At 62.0% G+C, this 19,139-nt stretch overlaps 3 protein-coding genes across 5 annotated transcripts; all 3 read right to left on the bottom strand.

Moving 5' to 3' along the window:
- Positions 1–484: 484 nt before the first annotated feature.
- SNRPG (small nuclear ribonucleoprotein polypeptide G) lies at positions 485–3,372 on the bottom strand. 2 transcript variants are annotated; one of them, XM_035562676.2, is made up of 4 exons: positions 3,262–3,372; positions 1,311–1,333; positions 962–1,086; positions 485–660 (listed from the first exon to the last, which is right to left on the bottom strand). In XM_035562676.2, the coding sequence occupies exons 2-4, from the start codon at positions 1,327–1,329 to the stop codon at positions 610–612; spliced, it is 195 nt and encodes a 64-aa protein (XP_035418569.1). In that variant the 5' UTR covers positions 1,330–1,333; positions 3,262–3,372; the 3' UTR covers positions 485–609. The 2 variants fall into 2 exon arrangements, with proteins under 2 accessions (XP_035418569.1, XP_035418567.1); XM_035562674.2 differs by lacking the exon at positions 3,262–3,372 and adding an exon at positions 1,908–2,028.
- On the bottom strand, positions 3,293–4,565 carry FAM136A (family with sequence similarity 136 member A). The gene is made up of 3 exons (XM_035562673.2): positions 4,434–4,565; positions 3,596–3,736; positions 3,293–3,481 (listed from the first exon to the last, which is right to left on the bottom strand). Exons 1-3 carry the CDS (start codon positions 4,518–4,520, stop codon positions 3,293–3,295), a joined length of 417 nt encoding a protein of 138 aa, XP_035418566.1. The 5' UTR covers positions 4,521–4,565.
- A 1,333-nt stretch (positions 4,566–5,898) lies between these two features.
- Positions 5,899–14,052, bottom strand: TGFA (transforming growth factor alpha). Of its 2 annotated transcripts, none has more exons than XM_035562727.2 (6): positions 13,950–14,052; positions 10,688–10,741; positions 7,760–7,877; positions 7,224–7,373; positions 7,022–7,131; positions 5,899–6,942 (listed from the first exon to the last, which is right to left on the bottom strand). In XM_035562727.2, the coding sequence occupies exons 1-6, from the start codon at positions 13,972–13,974 to the stop codon at positions 6,935–6,937; spliced, it is 465 nt and encodes a 154-aa protein (XP_035418620.1). In that variant the 5' UTR covers positions 13,975–14,052; the 3' UTR covers positions 5,899–6,934. The 2 variants fall into 2 exon arrangements, with proteins under 2 accessions (XP_035418620.1, XP_035418621.1); XM_035562728.2 differs by having other exon boundaries at positions 7,766–7,877.
- Positions 14,053–19,139: the final 5,087 nt, after the last annotated feature.

Genomic DNA, 19,139 nt, shown 5'->3' with positions numbered 1-19,139 from the left:
TTAAGGGGCAGTGACCGGCTCACAAAAACACCCCAAGAAGGCCAAGTTTGATTTAGGAAGCTCCAAACGTTTCTGCGCAGCCCCTGCAGGCGCTGGGCGCGCACCACAAGCGCCTCCATTGTCCCAGAGCGTCGTGCGCGGAACAGGCGCTGACGCCACGGAGCAGAAAGAGAGCAAAGTGGTTGTTTCAAAACCTTTATTTAAAACATTTCCTCCTGCCGGGCAGCCCCGTTCAGCACAAACGCTCTCCGGCGCTGGCAGCAGAGGGGAATTTACCATTTTGTTGGCAATCGAGACCCAACAAACAAGGCTCAGCTTTGTTGCCTGTTTTTTAGGGGAAGAAAACCGAAGGTAGAGCCCTTTGAACATCCTCTTGGAGAGATTTAGCATCCTGGAAGTCTTGCCCGAGGTTTAAAGCTACTGCCACGCTGCTCCGCTCGCAGAAGTCACGCTCCGGCTACCCAAGAAGTCCACCTTACACGAGTTACTTCAACCATTACAAAATTTATTCATAGAAAAGAAAATAAGTTTACGCTACTGAACACTGAATAAGTTTTCACTCCAAGTTCAGGGAAGGGAATGCACAAACCGCGGCGGGTTTCGCTGGCTCTACACTCGCTCCAAAGCTTCCAGCATGATGATGCTGTTCCCTCGTATTACCTGCGAAGAGAAGTCGGGAGCAGTGAGGCGACGCAGTGGTAACCGCCGCCCTGCGGGCTCCCCCCTCCTTCACATTTCTTTTCCCAGCTCAAAATCGAATCCCCCCACAAAACAAAAGAAACCCATTTGAATCCTAAAATCCAACAGAATAGACACATCTGCTTTCTAAAATGTGGCTTTTTCGGACACACGAGTTACGGCTTTTTAAAAGGTGGCTCTTTTGGATACACGCGAGTTACGTTCGTGCAGTGGTGCAGAGTTTGTTCCCCTCTGCCCGCCGCGGCGCCCCCGCAGCACTCACCACCATGCCGATGTTGTTCTGCTGCCCTCCCTGCGCCATCTCCACGCACTCGTCGATGACGAGGTTCATGAAGGGATCGAAGCCCCGCAAAATGCCCTGCACGTGGCGGCCGCCGTTCAGCTTCACTGCAAGAAACGCGTCAGGTGTAAAGGGCAGCGCGGGCAGGCAGCGGGTCTCCCCGCGAGGGAGGTTCTGTGTGGGGTTTTTTTAGTGTGTGTGAGGGGAAATTAGAGCATCACGTCGCCGTGGGGCCAAAAAACCTCCCTAAAAGCAGGAGATGGGATGCGGGTTGGCATTAACGGGGCTCAAGGGGGGTGACACGGGGACACAGCGCGGCACCGGCACTCACGTGAGAGCTTCTTGTCCATGAACCTGCAACGAGACGGGGAGGAGGTGAGAGGGGCTGAGGTGGGGGGGGATCTGAGGGGAAGTCTGGGGGAAAGGGGGGGGGGTCTGAGGGGGAAGGAGGGGGTCTGGGGTGTGAGGGGGGGGGCCTGAGGGGGGAGGGGCCTGAGGGGGAAAGAGGGAAGCTTGAGGGGGAAAGGGGAGGGGGTCTGAGGGGAAAGGGGAGTGGCTGAGGGAATGTGGGGGGGGTCTGAGGGGGAAACGAGGGAGGTCTGAGGGGATGTGGGGGGGGTCTGGCAGGAAAGGGGGGGCTGAGTGGAGGGATCTGAGGGGAATGTGGGGGGGTCTGAGGGGAAAGGCGGGGGTCTGGGGTGTGAGGGGAGGTCTGAGGGAATGTGGGGGGGGATGAGAGGAAAGGGGAGGCCTGGGGGGGGGGGGCACGGCCGCCATGACACCGGGCCGCGGGGCATGCCGGGAACCCAGCGGGCGGCCCCGTGCCCCCCGCCTCCCCCCCCAATTTTTCCATCCTCCCCCCGCCCCCGCAGCCCCTCCCGGTGCCCCCCGGCCCGGCCCCGGCCCCCCGCCGCCGCCCCGCGCTCACTTCTTCAGCTCGGGCGGATGCGCCTTGCTCATGGCGTCCCCTCCGCGCCGCCGGCCCTCACGCAGCCGCCCGCGCCGCGCTCTGACGTCAGCACGCCGCCCGCCTCGGCCAATCGCGCCCGGCCCCCGAGCCCCCCCGCCAATCGCGCTCGCCCCTCGCCGCCCGCCCCGCCCCCCCCGCCCTTCGCGCCTCCCCGGCGGCCAATCAGCGGCGGCGCCGGGAGGCGCAGGCGCGCGGCGCCGGCCTGCACGTGGCGCTGCGGCACGTGGCGCTGGGCGCGCGGCGGCAGCGCCGGCAGCAGCGGGGTCATTGCCCCGTGCATTGCACCCCTGCTGCACTGCACGTTACAGCACCCTGCGTGGCACGGCCGCTGCACTGCACCTTATCGCACCCTGCACTGCACAGCCGCTGCATTGCACAGCCGCTGCATTGCACGTTATTGCACCCGCTGCATTGCACGTTGTCGCATCCTGCACTGCACACCTGCTGCACTGCACCCCGCTGTGTGGCACGTTAGTGCACCCTGCACTGCACCCCCGCTGCATTGCGCCTGCTGCATTGCATGCCTGCTACGCTGGAAGTTGTTGCATCTGCTACGTTGCACTTTGATGCACCCCCTGCATTGCACACACCTGTACAGCACACCCCCTGCATTGCACAGTATTGCACCCACCGCATTGTGCACTCGCCCCATTGTGCTCTCCCTGCATTGCACACCCAATGCAACGCACTTTACTGCATCCACTGCACAGCGTGCACCCTACACAACACACCTACTGCACTGCACACCTGCTGCATTGAACATTATGGCGCCCGCCGCATTGCACGTACCCTGCATTGGATGTTATTGCATGCCCCCTGCATTGCACGCTACTGCACCAACTGTATTGCACATTATTGCACTCACCGTACTGCGCTTTATTGCACCTCCTCCGTTGCACGCGCACGCTGCTGTCCTGCCCCATGCACACACACCGACGGTCGCCCTACCCATGGGCAGGCTGTGCTCAGCACACACGCAGGGGCCACGCCTCCATTGCACACATGCACAGGGACCACCCCTCCATTGCACATCCACACACACACACACGTGCAGCCATCACCAAACGCACCCACCATGCACGCAGACACACACACACACACACACACACAGAGGCACCACCGTGCACTCTGTGCAAACACAGGGCTCACCCTACGCCATACAAAGGCATCGCCCGCTCCGTTGCACGCCTGCACGGCTCCCCCTGCACGGCTGCTGCTGCAGCAGCCCCCCCCCCGAGGGCTGCAGCCCCCTGACCCCGAGCGCCCCCGCGCTCCCCCCGACCCCGCAAGCAGGCCGAATGTGGCTCCTCGCCTTTAATGAGCGCGTCGCCCCCGGCGCCCCGCTACTGCCGGAGGGCGGCCAGGCTGTCCTTCATCTTCTTGGCCATGGCGGGGATGAGGCGCAGGTGGTCGTCCCCGCAGGCGGCCACGCAGGCGTCGAGCTGGGCGCGCACCCGCGCCTCCGCGCCGCCCGCCTCCAGCGCGTCCTTGGCTTTGTCGTTGCAATGCAGCGTGCAGCGGCTCAGGCGGTCCTGCAATGGGGACGGGGACGCACGGGGCGGGGGGGGGTGGGTGTCAGCAGGCTCAGGCACCCCCAGCCTGGTGCCGTGCAGCCCGCTCCCCACCGCGGCCGTGTTGTTCCTCACCTGGAAGCGCTCCAGCTCGCCGGTGACGATGGCCTGCGCCTGGGCCAGGGGCGCGTGGCACCGCTCGATGCACTGCTGCACCTGCTGCATGGAGGCCGTGCCGTTCTCGCAGCACCGGGCGCTGCACCGGAACATGGCGCCCTGCAAAGAGATGGGGTCAGCGGGGTGCAGCCCAAACCCCCCAGGGACCCCCACGCCTCGTGCGAGCACCTTGCAGCAGGCAGAGCTTGCGGGGCTGCTGCGCACGGAGCTGGGTGCGACCCCCTCGGGCACTTGGGGGGGTGGGGGGGGTGCACTGGGGGGGGCAAAGAGGTTGCACAGGGCGTGCACGCAGGGGTGGGGGAGCAAAGTTTGCAGAGGGCGTGAGCTGCAGGGGTGGGGGGGGCACAAACCTTGCACAGGGTGGGGGCAGACAGAGCTTACACAGGGCACGCACTTGGGGGACACAAAGGTTGCAGAAGGCACGAGCTGCAGGGGGAAGGGGGGCACAAAATTTGCACAGGGCATGCTGGGGGGGGTTGCACAAACCTTGCACAGGGCTGGGGGGGACACAGAAAGCTTACACAGGGCAAGCAATTGGGGGGCACAAACGTTGGACAGGGCAGGCACTTAAGGGACTCTGGGCTTGGACTGGGAAGCACTGGGCTTGCACTGGGGGGGCTCTGGGCGTGCACCGGGGGGCTCTGGGCCTGCACCGGGCGTGCACGGGACAGCCGCAGAGGTTGCATGGGGGGGGCCCGGGTGCTGCACGGGCCGGGGGGGGGGGGGGCTTTGCTCGAGCAGGGGGAACTCTGGGGGGGTGCTGGGGGCCCCGGGGAGGCCCCGTCCCGGGGGGTACCTGCATGCCGCGGATGCTGTCCCGCTCCAGCTCCTGCACCGCGCTCTCCACCGCCGCCTGCACCCGGCTTTGAGCCGCCTCCGCCATGCCCGGGCCGGCCCCGGCCGCGCCGCCCCCGGGGCGGGGGGAGAAAGGGGAAGGGGAGGGGAAGGGGAGGGGAAGGGGAGGGGAAGGGGAGGGCGGGGGGAGCCCCAGCACCGCCCTGCAGGGACGGGGAAAGGGGCGGGGAGAGCTCCGGAGGTAGCCGCTGTGCAACGCTGCAAGGGCGTGCAAGGGCGTGCAAGGCTGCAAGGGCATGCTTCGCTGCAACAGTGTGCAACGCCGCAGCGGCGTGCAACACTGCAACTGTTTGCAACGCTGCGACGAGACGCAATGCTGTAATAGCGTGCAACGCTGCAACACTGTGCAACGCTATAACTGCGTGCAATGCTGCAGCAGGGTGCAACACTGCAGCTGTGCACAGGGCTGTAACAGCGCGCAACGCTGCAACACCGCGCAGTGCTATAACGGTGTGCAACACTGCAGCAGTGCACAGTGCTGTAATGGTGCGTAATGCTGCATGCTGTGCAATGCCACACAGGTGGGCGATGCTGCATGCCGTGCAACACTGTAATGAGGTGTGATGCTGTAATGGTGTGCAATGCTGCATGCTCTGCAAGGCTACACTGGTGTGCAACGCTGCATGCTGCCCAATGCTGCCCCGGTGCACGGTGCTGCATGCGATGCAATGCTGCGCGGCCATGCAGTGCTGCACTGCTTTGCACCACCACGCCGCCATGCAGTGCTGCACTGTAACACAACATTGCACTGCTGTGTCCCCCCCCCCCCAATGCGACGTGCACACGCTGACGCAACGCCCGTACAGCGCCACGGAGCCCTGCAGTGCTGCACCGAGGGCTGGTCTCACCCTGCCTGGCTCTCGGTGCTGAGCCTTCACCGAGCCCTTCAACCCCCCCCCCACCCTCGCCCCCCAGCGCTGCACTGAGCCCCGCGGCCTCATCCTGCTCCTGGGCCGGTGGCCACGTCCCCAGCACGGGGCCACCGCCAGCACCGGCCCGCCCGCGCCCGGAGCCACCGCCGTGACGGCGTGGGGCAAAAATCCGGAGAATGCATGAGCCAGCAGGAGGCTGCGGGAGCTGGCGGACACGGCAGAGCAACAGCACGCACGCACAACCCCCTTTACCCCATCCCGGACCCCAAAATGCAGCCGGGTCGCTGCAGGGCGCCCGCCCCCCCCCCCCCGTTACTTTGCAAATCCAAGGTGCAAACGTTGCCGTTGTTTCCATCGCTGCAGGGTGGTGACGCCGCGTTGCTGGCCCTAAATAGCTGCAAGCAACTTCCTTCGGGGGCTGCCGCCCTGGAGCTTTGCCGCTGGAGTTAAGAGCGAAAAAGAAAAACCCCAAAAGAGACTCAGCTCCCCCCAGAAACCAAACCGTGAGCACAACACCAGAGCCCAGGCACAGCCTTCTGAAAAAAGTGTCCTTTATATCACTTAAATAACTCTAATCCAGGTATATTAGGGGAAGGGGCGGGGGGGAGAAATAACAGGACAGCCGATCACAATAACATATTATAGAAATCAAAATTAATTTAAACCACACAAAATAAATTAAAACATTAAATATTAACTTTCAGTGCAACATATACAGAAGACAGAGTAACCATGACTAAAAAAAAAAAAAAAAAGAAAAAAACAAACCAAAAACAAACAAACAAACAAAAGCTTCGGGTCGGTTATGATAAAGACTACGGAAAGGATTAACAAGTCGACGGGAGGTTAGAGCACCGGCTTGAGGAGGTTCCCTAGGATTACGGTTCATTTTTATTCGTCCTAAAAAGAGCAGATCTGTCCCCAAAGGTCCGTGCGGCGTTGGGGCTTTGGAGGATTGCCGAGCTGAGGGCTCGGCGGCACTTTTTTTTTCCAGCAGGCACGCTCGTAGAAAAATAAACCCAGTGACCCCGCGCTCGGCTGGGTTTGGGTTCTCTTTTTGCCTTTTGGTTAAAAAAGAAGGAAAAAAAAAAAAAAAGAGCACTTGAAGGAAAAAAAACAAACAAAAAAACCAACCAACAAACACAAATGAAGCTTTCCAGGGGCCAGCTCCGCAGCAGGCAGGATTTTGGGGCGTTTTCCCCCATTTCCAGCACTCTGGGCTGAAAGCTCTGGCGGTGGGGGCGGCAGTGGGAGCTGGATTGTCGAATGGAGCGGGAGGCACTGGGAGGCACTGGGAGGCACTGGGAGGCACTGGGAGCTCCTCCGCTGCCGGCGCCCGCCGCGTCGGTTCCCCCGCTGCCGTCACCCCGGGGGGGACGCGGGCCCCTCTGCGGGGCTCGCTGCCATCCCCCACGGTGGGGAGGAAAAAAAAAAAAAAAAAAAAAAAAAAGGAGAATAAAAAAAAGAGGAAAGGGGGAAAAAAAAAAAAAAGGGGGGGGAAACCAAAGGAAAGAAGCTGTGTTCATCCCCGGCGCGGCGTCCTGGCTCGGCTGCGGCAGCTCCGGCTGCGTCAGACGACTGCAGGAGAAGAAGAAGGAGGGAGCGGGGTCAGGGGGGGCCCCGCCGTGCCCCCCCCGCCCCCGGCGCCGTCCCGTACCCGTCTCGGCGTGGCAGCAGGACGCGCTGCCCTTCAGGAGCCCGGCCGGCTTCTCCTGGCCGCAGAGGGGTTCCCGGCAGCACCCGCAGCGTTTCCGCAGCCGGCAGCAGCTGCGTGAGAGAAGCAGGGAGGTGATTGAGGTTTGGGGTCCCACGTCGCACCCCAAACGTCCCCGTCGGGACCTGACGGTCCCCCTACTCACTGTATGAGCACGCAGACGGCGATGAGCACGACCGAGGCCACCACGGCCACCACCACCAGGGCGGTGATCGTCTGCTTCTTCTGGTTGGCGGCCACCACGGCCAGGAGGTCGGCGTGCTCGCAGCGCGTCCCCACGTACCCCGAGTGGCACCTGCGGCGGGAGGGGGACAGCAGCGTCACCCCTGGGTGGCAGGGACAGGGTCACGCCCCAGCTTTGGGGAATTTCAAGCAGAGACTGTGTATTTAGAGTGCTTTTTCCCAGCAAAACCCACGCTGAAGTCAGGGGTGGTGTCGGCACCCCACGGAACGGGGCGCGTGCCACCCCGTGGCGCGGCGGCTGTGATTTTGTCACCCCCCTCCCCGTACGGCAGCACCCCCAGAGCGCTCCTGTGGCACCGGCAGGTCCTCGGGAGCATCCCTTGGTGGCTCTGCGGCTCCTCATCCTCGCTCCAAAGCCAAGCTCGTGCTCCGAGGCACCTCTCGGGGGGCGCAGCCCCGTTCTCCCCCCGCGGCCGCGCTCTCCGAAGCGGCTCTTACACGCACGCCGGCTTGTCCTCCTGCACGAGGAAGCGGCAGGTCCCGTGGAAGCAGAACTGGCTGTGGGAGTCGGGGCACTCGTTGAAGTGGGACCGCACCGCCGCCGCCACCGGTGGACCTGCGGCAGGGAGAAAAAAGGAGGAAAAGGAGAGGAGAAAAAAAAAAAAAAAAAAAGGTATTTTCCGCTATTTCAGCGCGACTGCTGGATGTCTCCGTCCACCAAAACGAGCCCAAATCAGTCCTATCCGAGCCCCCCCATGGGAAATAAGCCTTGCAGGCACTAGAGGAATTTCCTAAAGAGCTTAAAGCTTAAAACGGGGGTGGAGAGAGTTAACCAACAGCCTCGGGGGCTGCCCCAGCCCCGAATTCGGGGAGGGAGCAGCGCCGCGCGCCGGGGATGCTGGTTTCCATTACGCCCCGCGCTGGTTTAAATTATCCTCCGCAGCAGAGACGGAAAACAAATATCCTGCTTTCGGATTAGCCCTCGCATAAAAGCACATCCGATCGCTGTCGTTTCAAAGCCACCTCAAGTTCCTGTTGCCGTGAATTTATGGCAGGCCGGGGTAATTAAACCCACGTCTGCTGAATGCTTCCGGGTCCCGCGCGAGGCGCAGCGAGCCGAGACCCCGCACATGCCCGGGGAGATGCTCGGATCCCCGAGGGGGTCCCGGGGCAGCATCCTCGGGTAGCCAGGAGCTGGGACTTGGTTTTACTTTTGGAAAGAAGCCGCTGGCCTCGCGATGGCATCGCTGAAACCCAGCACGGGCTGCGGTCGAAGTCCCCGGCCGCTCTGGGATGTTTCCTCTGTGAGATGAAAGCTGCAGCGCGTCGAGCCCCCTCGCCACAAAAACCCCATCCTCGGGGGTGGGTTTAGCTAGGAGAGCCCGCTCTCTCCCTGCTCGTGACTGCATCCTCTCCTCTTCCCTACAAAAACAGCCCTTTGGGGGATTTTAATGCACAGAGATGAGCTTTACGGGAGTTTTTCCCGAAGTTTTTGCAGCCCAGCCATGGGTCATGCTCACGGGAAAAGGTGCCCGAGTAGCACAGATGGACGGGGATGAGATGTGCCAGCCCCTGAGCATCCTGCACGCACCGCTCCATCCTCCGAAACCCCAGACTGACCGGGGGAAAAAGCCTCGTTCGTCCCTCGCGCCACATCCCAGGGGGAAAAGCATCTCGCAGGGACCTGGAGGAGCGCCGGCGGGGACGGCTCGGAGGTGCTCAGCACCCGCCGGGGCACCGCGTCCCTCCGGCCCTCCTGGCTCGCATTAAGCAGCCGCCGGCGCTCGCAGCTGCCGGCCACATTGCAGCCGCGGCGCGGGCGGCACCGCCGAGCCCTGGCCCAGGTCCCAGTGCCCCGGCTCCGGCCGTTTTCGGGTACGTGGGGCTCGGCTTCGCCTCCTGCCCCCTCGGTGCCCGGCCAGACGCTCGCCCTGGTGCTCGGGGAGCCGCTTCCTTCGCCACGCGCCGGCGAGCGCAGCTGACCCATCCCTTTTCCCAGCCCGGAGAGGTTTCAGATCCCTGCCAGGAGCCGTGGCTGCTTTTTAACCTGGTGCCGGAGGAAATCGGCCGCTCGCGGTCCTGCCGGGGCTGCTTTGCTTTGAGCAGCCACAAACCACGAAACGCCGCGGCAGCCGGCTCGATCCCCACGGCAAAACCGCCTTGTGCTGCTTTCGCCCCAACCTGAGCTCGAGAAACAGAAGCGAGGAGGAACGGAGGGGAGGGCTCCCGGCTCCCCATTGTGCTGCTTTTATGAATGAAGCGATTTATCGGGCGCGAACGGCTCGGTGCCGCCGCGAGCCGGCGTCAGGCACTGGCCCCGGCCCCGCGGGAGCTGCGGGGCGGCTGGCGAGCAGCATCCCAGCTCGGGGGCGAGGGGAAGCGATCCCTCTGCCCGGGACTTCCCGAATCGCAGCACCTCGCAGCCTCAGTGCCCGAATTGCCCCGCTCCCGGCCAAATCTGCCGCAGAGCTGCAGCAGGACCAGGCTTCCCCGCGTGCCAAGCGTCTGCTCTCTAGGATGCGCCCCCCGCAAAGAGGGCTTTTTGGAAATAACCACCGCAGAGCCCTTTTGCCTCGCTCCCCGGGGTCTGGCACTGCTTTCCCCTTGGGTGGGATGCTGCAAGCCCAGCACCAAGCACGGAGCAGCTCTTGCATCTCTCCCCCCTGCTGAAAAACATCAGGTTTGGGACGCCGAGCCGGGCGCAGGGCTGCTGCTCTGGCACAACTCTCGTTTTACAAACCAGGGAAAAAAACAAACAAACAAAAAAAAAACCAGGCAGCACTCGGCTCTGCTCCTGCACCCCGGGCATCGCCCCAGCGGCGGCATTTCACGCTCCGGCTGGTTTCAGATGGAGCAGCCGGGCTCGCGCTGCCTCGCCGCACCTCCGGAGGCTCAGGGCAAGGTGCCGCCCCAGAACCTGGCTGTCCGTGACCGCGGCAAAACATTTCTCCTTCCAGCCGGCACCAGGGCATCGCTTATCCTCGAAGCTTTGTGTTGGGATAGCTGCAGGGAACAGGACTGGTACTGAACGGAGAAAACCGCCCCGAATTCACCCTGTGTGGCTGTGCCCTGCAGCCCTGAGCTCTCCGCTCCCGACCCTGCGGCACCGGCACCGCGGCGCCCGCGGCACGGCGAGGAAAACCAAGCAGGAAGCCTCCGAATCGCCGACGTGCTCCCGTCCCGACGAGGAGGAAGGGGAAATCTGACCGCAAGCACCGCGGTGCCTTTCCCCTGGAGCTGTCACATCGCAAGCCCCGCACAGCCGGGAGCCCCCCATCGCCCGATGCTCGCCAGGGCTCCTGCGCCCACCCGGAGCCCGCGCGGCTCCGCAGGAAGCTGTCGTGGGCTGGGTTACAGCAGATAAACCACGGCTGGGTTTCCTTTGTCGCTTTTCCAGCGGCATTATTACGGGTAACTCAAACTCACCGCTCAGGGCCGACGTCGTGTTCTCCAGGGCATGGCACACAGCTACCAGCACGCCTGCGGAGAGAGGGCGGAGAGGGGTCAGAGGAGCTGTCCCGACCCGGCTGGGACCGAAAGCTCTTTTGGCTTCAGAAAGCAAGAAAAAAAAAAAAAACACCCTAAAAACCCTAAAAAGGATCCCAAGATAAGCAGGACAGGGCGCGCTGTGCTACCATGGCACCTGCAGGGCACCTGCTCAGCCCAGCTCCACGCTGGGCAACCACGGGGCCGTGGCCGCGAGCCGAAGTGGCCCAGCATCTCCTCAGCCCTTCTCCAGCCACCCCAGGCACGTGGGTGCCGAAATCCCCGCTCGAGGACACACAGCCCCCAAATTGTCTCTTTTTGTACGGAGAAGGGTTTGGGAAGCCCAGCCGGCTCCGAGGGTTTAAGCGGGAGGCTCGGCCCCGGGGTGCGAAGCCAGCTGAGAGCAGCAGAGCCTCCCACAACCTCTGCCCGCAGACCCTTCTTTGACCCAATTACTCGCACGGGTTTAATTAAATCATGCAGAAAGCTTCAGCTGAAGGCAACGAGCACGAGACAAACCCGGGAGGCTTGCTCCCGCGGCTCACCAAACCGAGCGAACGACCGCTCCGTTTATTTTTCGGGGCGGTTTTCCCCATTTTGGCTTCTCCCTACCAGCCCTGGTCACACCTTGCCCCACGGCACCGCAGCCCCTGCCTGCCCCCGGTGTTTTCTTCCCAGGGAAGCGGAGTTTGGGGCCGTGCCCTGCCTCCTCCCAGCTTCTTTTTTTTTTTTTTTTTCCTTGCACAGAGCTGACCCGGGTTACGCCAGGGCTGGCAGCGGGAGATGCTCGCCCGGTGCAACGTCCTCCCTGCCCCTCTCCCCTCCTTCGCGCGAGCCAAGGAAACTCCGGGCGTTATTTTGGGAAATGGCTCATCCCTGTGTCATAGGGCGGTCGCATCATCCCCTCCTGCTTTCTTGTTTGGCCAGCCCGGGAGCCCGCGCTCGGCCCCGGGGGCTCCGGCGGTGACGCCCCCGCCGCTCTCCACCGATGGGCACAGCGCCCGTCCGCGCTCAAGCCACTTGGGCCGGCCGAGCCCAGCCAAAAAAGCAGCCCAGCTCACCCCGTGAGATCACCCCGGCCTTATTTGCTGCTCCACCTCCCTTTGCGTCACCTCTCGCTCTCCACTTGGCAAGGGTTTCGTGGTTCTGACGCCGGTCGAGGGCCGCTCCTCTCCCCCTGTGAGTCCCCCGAGGGCCGAGCTCTGCGGGGACACGGGGCAGCCCCCCCCAGCACAGCGCGTTTCTGCCAATATCCCACCCCCTAATCCCAAACCCCTGCGAGCAGGATGGAGACGCTTTCCCCAAAACCCAACCGACCCAGCCCTACGCCACCTTTCCCAGTGGGATCTTCACGCCCGCTCCCAGCCCCATTACCCCGGCCGTCGTCAAACATTCCCCATCTTCGGGCCACCCATCGAGTTTAGGAAGGTCTCAAAAGCAGCATCAAGGAGCGAAGATCTCCCAAAAACTCACGTTCCTGGCACGGGACGCCCAATGCTCAAGACGTAGGTTTGCCAACGGACCGAGTCCCACCTCGTGCCTCCTTCCCATCGCCGGCCTCGGCTTCGCCCCCACCGTGGTCCCAACCCCCGCCACCACCCCTCCAGGCGTCCCCATCCATCCCAGCCCCGTCTCCGGCAGCTCACGACCGGTAACTCTGCTCCTGGAGCTCCCGCTCAGCGCCGTGGGTTGTTTCCTGCCGCAAGCTTTCCCTCCTAATCAGCTTTGCTCATGTTTTCCCCTCGGCTTTGGAGATTAGCCCTCTGCAGCCGCCAGGTGCGTATACATGGAGCGGGAGAAGGGCGAGGGGGAGGAGGCTCCAGTTTCCCTCGTTATTTTAAGCGAACGCTCCAATCTGTTGCTTAGATAAGGTTGAGAAAAGCGCTCCTACGCGGACGCGGCGGCGGCTGGGCACCGCAGAGACTTAAACAAAACCGGGCTCGAGGCCGACAGAAGCCAGACGGCCCCGGGAGCGCCACCGCCGAGGGAAGCCAAGAGCTGGCTGCGAGGGGAAACCCGCGGCTCGGCCCCAATGTGGGCAACCACCGGGGCCGGGGAGGAGCTCAAAAACCCCACAGGTAGCAAGCAAAGCAGTGGGAGCAGCGGGGACCTGGGTGTCCCCAAATCGAGGGATCGAGGCTGGGGCTGCCGGGACAGCAGAGCTTTGGGGTGGGTGCTCGCATGAGGGATGCTCCGTGCACAGCTGGAGCCCTCTGGCACAGGAACCGGGGGGCTGGGGGTCCCTGGAGGGAGTGGGACAGAAACACAGCGGGGAGGTGGTGTGGAGCACAAAGAGGGAGATGTGGGGTTGAGACCCGCGGTGGTCCCGAATCCGAGTGGCACTCACCTCGTGCCGCGCCCCCCCTGACCCAAGCACAGCCACAGGTCCCCTCGAGGCTGACCCCAAGCAACTCGCAACCCGTCTCCCTTTGGGATAGCAAAGCAAGAGGGACGCAGCCCAGCAAACGGCCCTCCTGGAGCACGTCCCTGCCGGCCGCCCCATCCCGCGGGGCCTCTCGGAGCTCCCCGAGCATCGCGAGCGGCACCTGCGCCTCCGCCGGGTCCGGCCTCAGCCTGGGGACACGGACACGGCCCCACAACCCCTGCTCATCGCAGGGTGCCCCCAGCGAAGGAGCCTTTTAATTGCAAAGCAGGCAACGCGCTCCGGCTAATTAGGCCTACCCTAAAATAAATTAGAGACTTAGCGGGCTCCTTCGCCGTCGAGGCCGTATGTGTAGCTGAGCAAGCCGCCGCGAAACGCGCGTTCCCACAAGCGAGGAGCGGTTTTAAGCAAATAACTCGGGGAGGGACGGAAGCCAAATATTTGGGCGGATTGGGGAAGAAGAGCGATGCAGAAAGTTATCGCGGCGGAGGCGCGGTGGCCGGTGCCTCTCGCGGAGCGATGATGCTCGGGGGGCTGAGCGCGGGCTCCCCGCTTCGTGGTTGAACCCTGGGGGGTCCCAAAACCCCTGGGGGGAATGGGGAGCCAAGCCGGGCGAAGCTCGGGGGGGCTCCAAAGGGACTCCAGCCCCGCAGCCCCCCGCTTCTCCCCGCGGCACCAGGGGGGTGCGCGGGGTGCGGGCGAGCCCCGGCCCCCTCCCCCCCCAAAACCTCGCTCCCCGCTCCCGGGCGGCCACAACCCGGCCCCGACCGTGCCTCGGCCCCGCTCCCGGTCCCGGTCCCCCGCTCCCCCACCACGTACCCAGGGCCAGCGCTGCCGCCGGCATGGTGGAGCTGGAGGTGGCGGTGGCCGTGGCGAGCGCCCAGAGCGCGGCGGGGCCGAGGGGCCGGGCTCCGCGCCGGCGGAAATGGGCGCGGACTCCGCCGCCAGCCACTGCGGGCCCCGAGGCCCCGGCCCCGGGGCGGAGCCGCCCGGCCCCCCGCTGCCCAAGGCCCGGGGAGCTCCCGGGAGCTGCCCCCTGCTTGGCTGCGTCCCCCAGTCCCGTGTTTTTTTGTTTGTTTGTTTGTTTGTTTGCTTGTTTGTTTGTTTTTGGGGTCCCCCCCTACACACCCAGCCGGCTTCGCCTCAGTGAACCCGCCCCCCCGGGGGCTACCCAAAACACGCTCACCCCTCACTCCCCCATTTTGGGGGGGGTTTTGGGGTCTCCTGGGGGTGATTCCCCCTGACTTCGCCTCAGCGAATCCCCCCCCCCTCCCCCGGGGATCCCAAAACCCTCTCGCTTTTGGCAGCGGGGCCCTGGTTTGCTCGTAGGAGGCGAAGGGCCGGGAGGAAGGCAGCAACCGGCCCTTCCCTCGGCGCGCACCGAGCCGCCGGATTGCTTCACTAACCACAAGCGCATTCCTTCAGCTGCTGCTGGCCAAGAGCCTACGCCCCTTCCTCTCCGATGCAGATCTCACCTTGGTGATCCAAGCCTTTGTCATCCCGAAATCAATAGGGCCGCGCCGCAGCCAAGGCCACCTGGGAGCCCGGGGCAGGGCAGGCGGCGGGGCTGGGAACGCGGCACGGGGCCCCCCATGATGGAAAACGGGGCGGTGGCGAGCGCATCTGCCTGGGGAATTGTCCCCAAGGGCCTGTGATGGGCCACGTCCAACCCTTGTGCTTCACTTGTGTGGCTCCTGGGAGGGGGGCTGGCCTCGAGGCATGGGGACGAGTGTGGTGGCACAAGGGGATGAGTGTGGTGGCACAAGGGGATGAGCACGGTGGCACGGAGGGGACCCCCCATGTGGGGCCAGTGCCGCAGGGACACCCCACGGCCATGCCCGCGCCGAGGCAGCGTCTCCGCGGGAGCCTCACAGCGCACGGGAGCTGCTCCCAAGCCTGTGGTTTGAGCTGAGCCGAAACTTCCAGGCGTTCCCAGGTGATACCATCTTCTTTTAGCATTTGAAAGCGGCTCTGCGCAGACGAGGGACTGGGAAATCGCTGCTCCACACGTTTCCAGTCCCCAGACGCCCAACACTGAGTTTTAAGCCCGACCGTTTCAGCACAGCAGACACCGCCTAGCTCCTAAATTCCCACTTTTTCAACCCAGAGGGCCAACACCGTGGGCTGCACAGCCTGGGTGGGCTTTGTCCATCCCCATGCTCCCACCCGAAACAGTTTAGCTCCAGCACGCCCTACCCGGGATGGTCCCCGTGAACATGGCAGGGATGGGAAGTGGCCAGCACCGGGACACTGCTCGTGGGCAGATACAGCCGCTGGGAAAAACAAGAAATAAGCAGCTACTGAGATCTGGGGTGGCTGCGGGGCCAGGCAGAGCTTCCTCCCATCCCACAAGGGTCACCGAAACCTCCTCCAGCAGCAGGTGATTCAGATTCTAGCCACCAGCTGGAAGCACCCGAAGGAAAACCAAACTGTGCCGACCCCAGCTGCAGCCCAGCACAGGCCAAGCCACCCTGTTTCCCTCTGTGCTTGCCTTTCTCCCCTCCCACGTGCTGATAGCCGTGATATTTATTTGTAAATAGATGCTTCCTCGTTTGCAATATTCCTCCCACTCCTGGTGTGAATCACTTGTGGAAGCAATTGCTGCCTCCGCAAAAACTGGAATTGTGGCAATTCGGAGTGAATCAGGGCAGGGTAACAAAGCTGCCGGGGTAGGGGAGGAGGAGGAGAGCTCGGCGGTGGAGCGGCTGGGGAAAACGGAGAACAGGAGGTGCAGAGGAAGCTGGGGATGCTGGCAAATCCTAGAAAGCTGGCCGTGAGGTAACAGGCAAGTCGTAACAAAAGGCAACCTTCCACCACACGTGAGGATGCTCTGCAAAAGAGCAGCGGTGTAACAGGGCAAAAAACTTGGCTCTGAAGTCGTGTGCCAGCCGGGTAATCGGAGAATTCCGCTTAAAAGGAAAAAAATATATATATATTTAAAAATTTCTCCCCTTAATTTTAATCAGCTTCCTATAACCACCTTTTAAGTTATGGAGAAAATCTGCCAGCCAACGAGCTGGGGTCGATCAACGCCGAGCAGTGGCAGGTTTGCAGCCAGGCAGAGCTGGCCCCTGCCCTCTCCCGAGGATTTTTGGGCTGTGCCAGCCTGGCCTCACCCGCTGCACCACTGCTTTCCGGCCATGAGCTTCACAGCCCTGCAACCAGCAGCGGCTCTGGCCCTGGCTTTCACGTAGACTGGAGATTTTCATGCTCTTCCCACTGTTATAAAACCACAAAAACAATTATTTAATTGTTTCTCCCAGATGCTGGCAAGGTGCAGCCAGTGCTGGGAGGCTGGGTGTTTCTTTTTTTTTTCTTCTTCTTTTCGAATTGCTCTTTGTCAGTGGCTTATTCTGGGTTTTGAGATTAAATGGGTTATTTATGGGCTCCAAGTTAGGTGGAACTGGGGGGCAGATTCTCAGCCACGGTGGAGACTGGAAGCCTGCAGCCCAAATCCAGCACTCTGCCCTAACAAATCAATCAATTTAGGGCAAAACCCTAAAAAAGAAACTATAAAAAACGATAATCTCGCTTTTCACAAAGCTGGGAGGATGTGATAGGTTTTTTTTGTTTGTTTGTTTGTTTTTTTCTGCTTTTAAGCTTTCCTTCGCCTTCCAGCAACTCAGCTCCCTCGCAGGCAGTTATTGAGGCTGGAGGGCGATGGTTCAGACCGCTCTGCTCTCAGAGGCTGCCGAGTGAGAAAACCAAAGCAAGGGCCTGGCAGAGCACAAATTGAGCCGCTACTTCAAGCAATTACCCACAGCAAAACGCGCCCCACACCTGGATGGTGCAGAAGCCACAAGGAGCACTCAAGCCTCACTTAAGCCCCCGAGATAGAAGGGGAATTTTCTGGCTCGGGGCATAAAGGTGAGTGTCACGGTTCGGAGGAACCTCTCGGCAGGACGAGCTCCTTGTCCGTCCCCGCCACAGAGATGCCTTTAATCTCAGCTTAAAATATTCTGACGTGGCGGGGGAAAAAAGGAAAAAAAAAAAGGTCCATCTATATCCTGCCCCACAGCAGCATGTAACAAGGGGGCTGTGTGTTTGTGTCCAGCATAAAAGACTCCGGCCGTGTATTTATCTTGGATTGTGAACGTGAAAATTAGGCACAGCGAAAACATCGCCTCTCGCGCTCTCCGCCCCCTTCCCCGATTGCTCGCACAAACCCAAATTGTAGCCGCCGGGATGTTTTTGGCTTCTGCTTTGAAGGGAGAAATCAATCAGGTGGCAGCAGCCAGCGGAGGCTCAGGCGTCCCCCTGTTTATTTTCTTTACGTATGGTCCCAGGATAAGTTAAATATTTCCCCCAAGGTCAGCGCTAACTGGTGCGGCTGCTCAGGAGCTCATGTTCCCCTCCCGCAGGCTCCCCCCCCAAAATGTGGCAAAGCCCCCGCGATGCTCAGCCCCCAACCCCTTTCCCCACCACCCCAAATTTTGCCCCTGAGCCAAGCTGCCCGTGCTCCCACGAGCTGGGGCTGGGCTCGGAGCGCATCCACCCAACCCCTCCGACGTTTCCTCTGGCGCGTAAGCCGCCTGCCTGCTAAAAATGGGGGCCTTATTTCATTTTTTTTTCCTGGCTTTATCTTGCAGCAACCGGTTCTGTTTTTCTGCCAGCTTAAAAGGCTCTTTCATAGCCGGTATTTTCCCCTGTGAATGTACATTTTATTCAAGTCTTTTTTTTTTTTTTTTTCCTAAATAACTTCTTGGGGTTTTGTTCCTTACCAGACATTTTCTTTAGCTCCCCAAATTATGTTTATGGACATTCTTTGCAGCAAGCCTGTATAAATAAAGGATTTTTTACCTACGGGCTCCTCAGCTCAAGCCCAGCCCTTGTCATTGCCACTAAAAAGGGCTTTGTTGGCTGCGTTAACGAAGCTGGTTTCAGGCTGGCACCTCTCGAGCTAGTGTCAATAGTGCAACGGGCTGTTAGCAGGAGGCTATATTATATATATTTATCTTCATCCAGCAGCAGCAGGGCTGGAAAAGGGGCTGCCGGGTGTGATGCCGAGCGAGCAAAAAACTCTCTTTTGGTGCAAGAGGGGAAGGTAGCAAGGACAACGCTCAGCAGGGCAGGAGGTGGCCGTGGGGTCCCCCCGCCAGGTGTTGTGGCTGCCCCGGGGTTACGGGCTCGCTGCGAGCCGCTGCGGTCGCCCGCGGCCGAGCTCATTTCCCCCACAGGTCGGTGGCACGACACAAGGGGCATTCAGCTGCGGTGGCGAGCGACCCAGCTCGCACTTGTGCGCCGCTCCCGGCTGCACGTCGGTCCGTGCCCTTAAAAATCCCGAGGCTGTGGGGTGGTTTTCGCCCTCCGGGGGGGCGGCCGGGCTGCTCAGGGAGCATCGCGACGGGTGGCTTTGCAGTGGGACCCAGCGAGCAGCAGCAGTGGGAGGTTTTGGGGTGGCTTTGCTGCTGGAGCAGCTCCCAAAATGCTGGCTGAGCACAGCGGGCAGGTGCCAGGAGGCTTGGGATACCCTCACAGCACAGGTGGGACCCGCTGGATGAAATATCCGAGACGTTTAGGCAAGGTATTCAGGCTAGGGAAGCCTTCCCCTGCCCTTTCTCCCTTTCCAGAGTAAACGGACCTCAGCGTTCATCAGGCGAAAAGGAGCACAGAAGCCAGGACCTGCGGCTGAACAGAGCCCTTCAGTCTCCAGGCCATTAATCCGCCGCCACGCAAGGCGCCGCGGCAGGTCACAATGCACGGCACATGCCCGAGCTTGATGCATTTGCCCTTGTTCTGCTTGTTTATCCCTCACTTGCATTGTGCCCGTCCAACGCCGCTCGCAGCGCTGAGTCAGCGCCCGCCAGAGCAGCGGGGCCACCGTCGGTGCGACCCCGTCCCCATCCCCGTGCAGCTCCCGGAGAAAAATCGAGGGCGGCCGGGGCAGGAGGACGATGCTGGATGTGGGAACGTGCCTCTGCCTCCCCAAACGAGGAGCTGCCCCGGGGGGAGGCCCCGCGAGCCCACCGCCCACGGGGCTGACTCACACCCCCCCGTTCCGAGGAGGAG

This window comes from Cygnus atratus, chromosome 27, assembly GCF_013377495.2.
Source record: "Cygnus atratus isolate AKBS03 ecotype Queensland, Australia chromosome 27, CAtr_DNAZoo_HiC_assembly, whole genome shotgun sequence".
NCBI classification, from domain to species: domain Eukaryota; kingdom Metazoa; phylum Chordata; class Aves; order Anseriformes; family Anatidae; genus Cygnus; species Cygnus atratus.
Note: the sequence above shows the minus strand (reverse complement) of the source record. Positions and strands in the feature narration are given on the sequence as shown.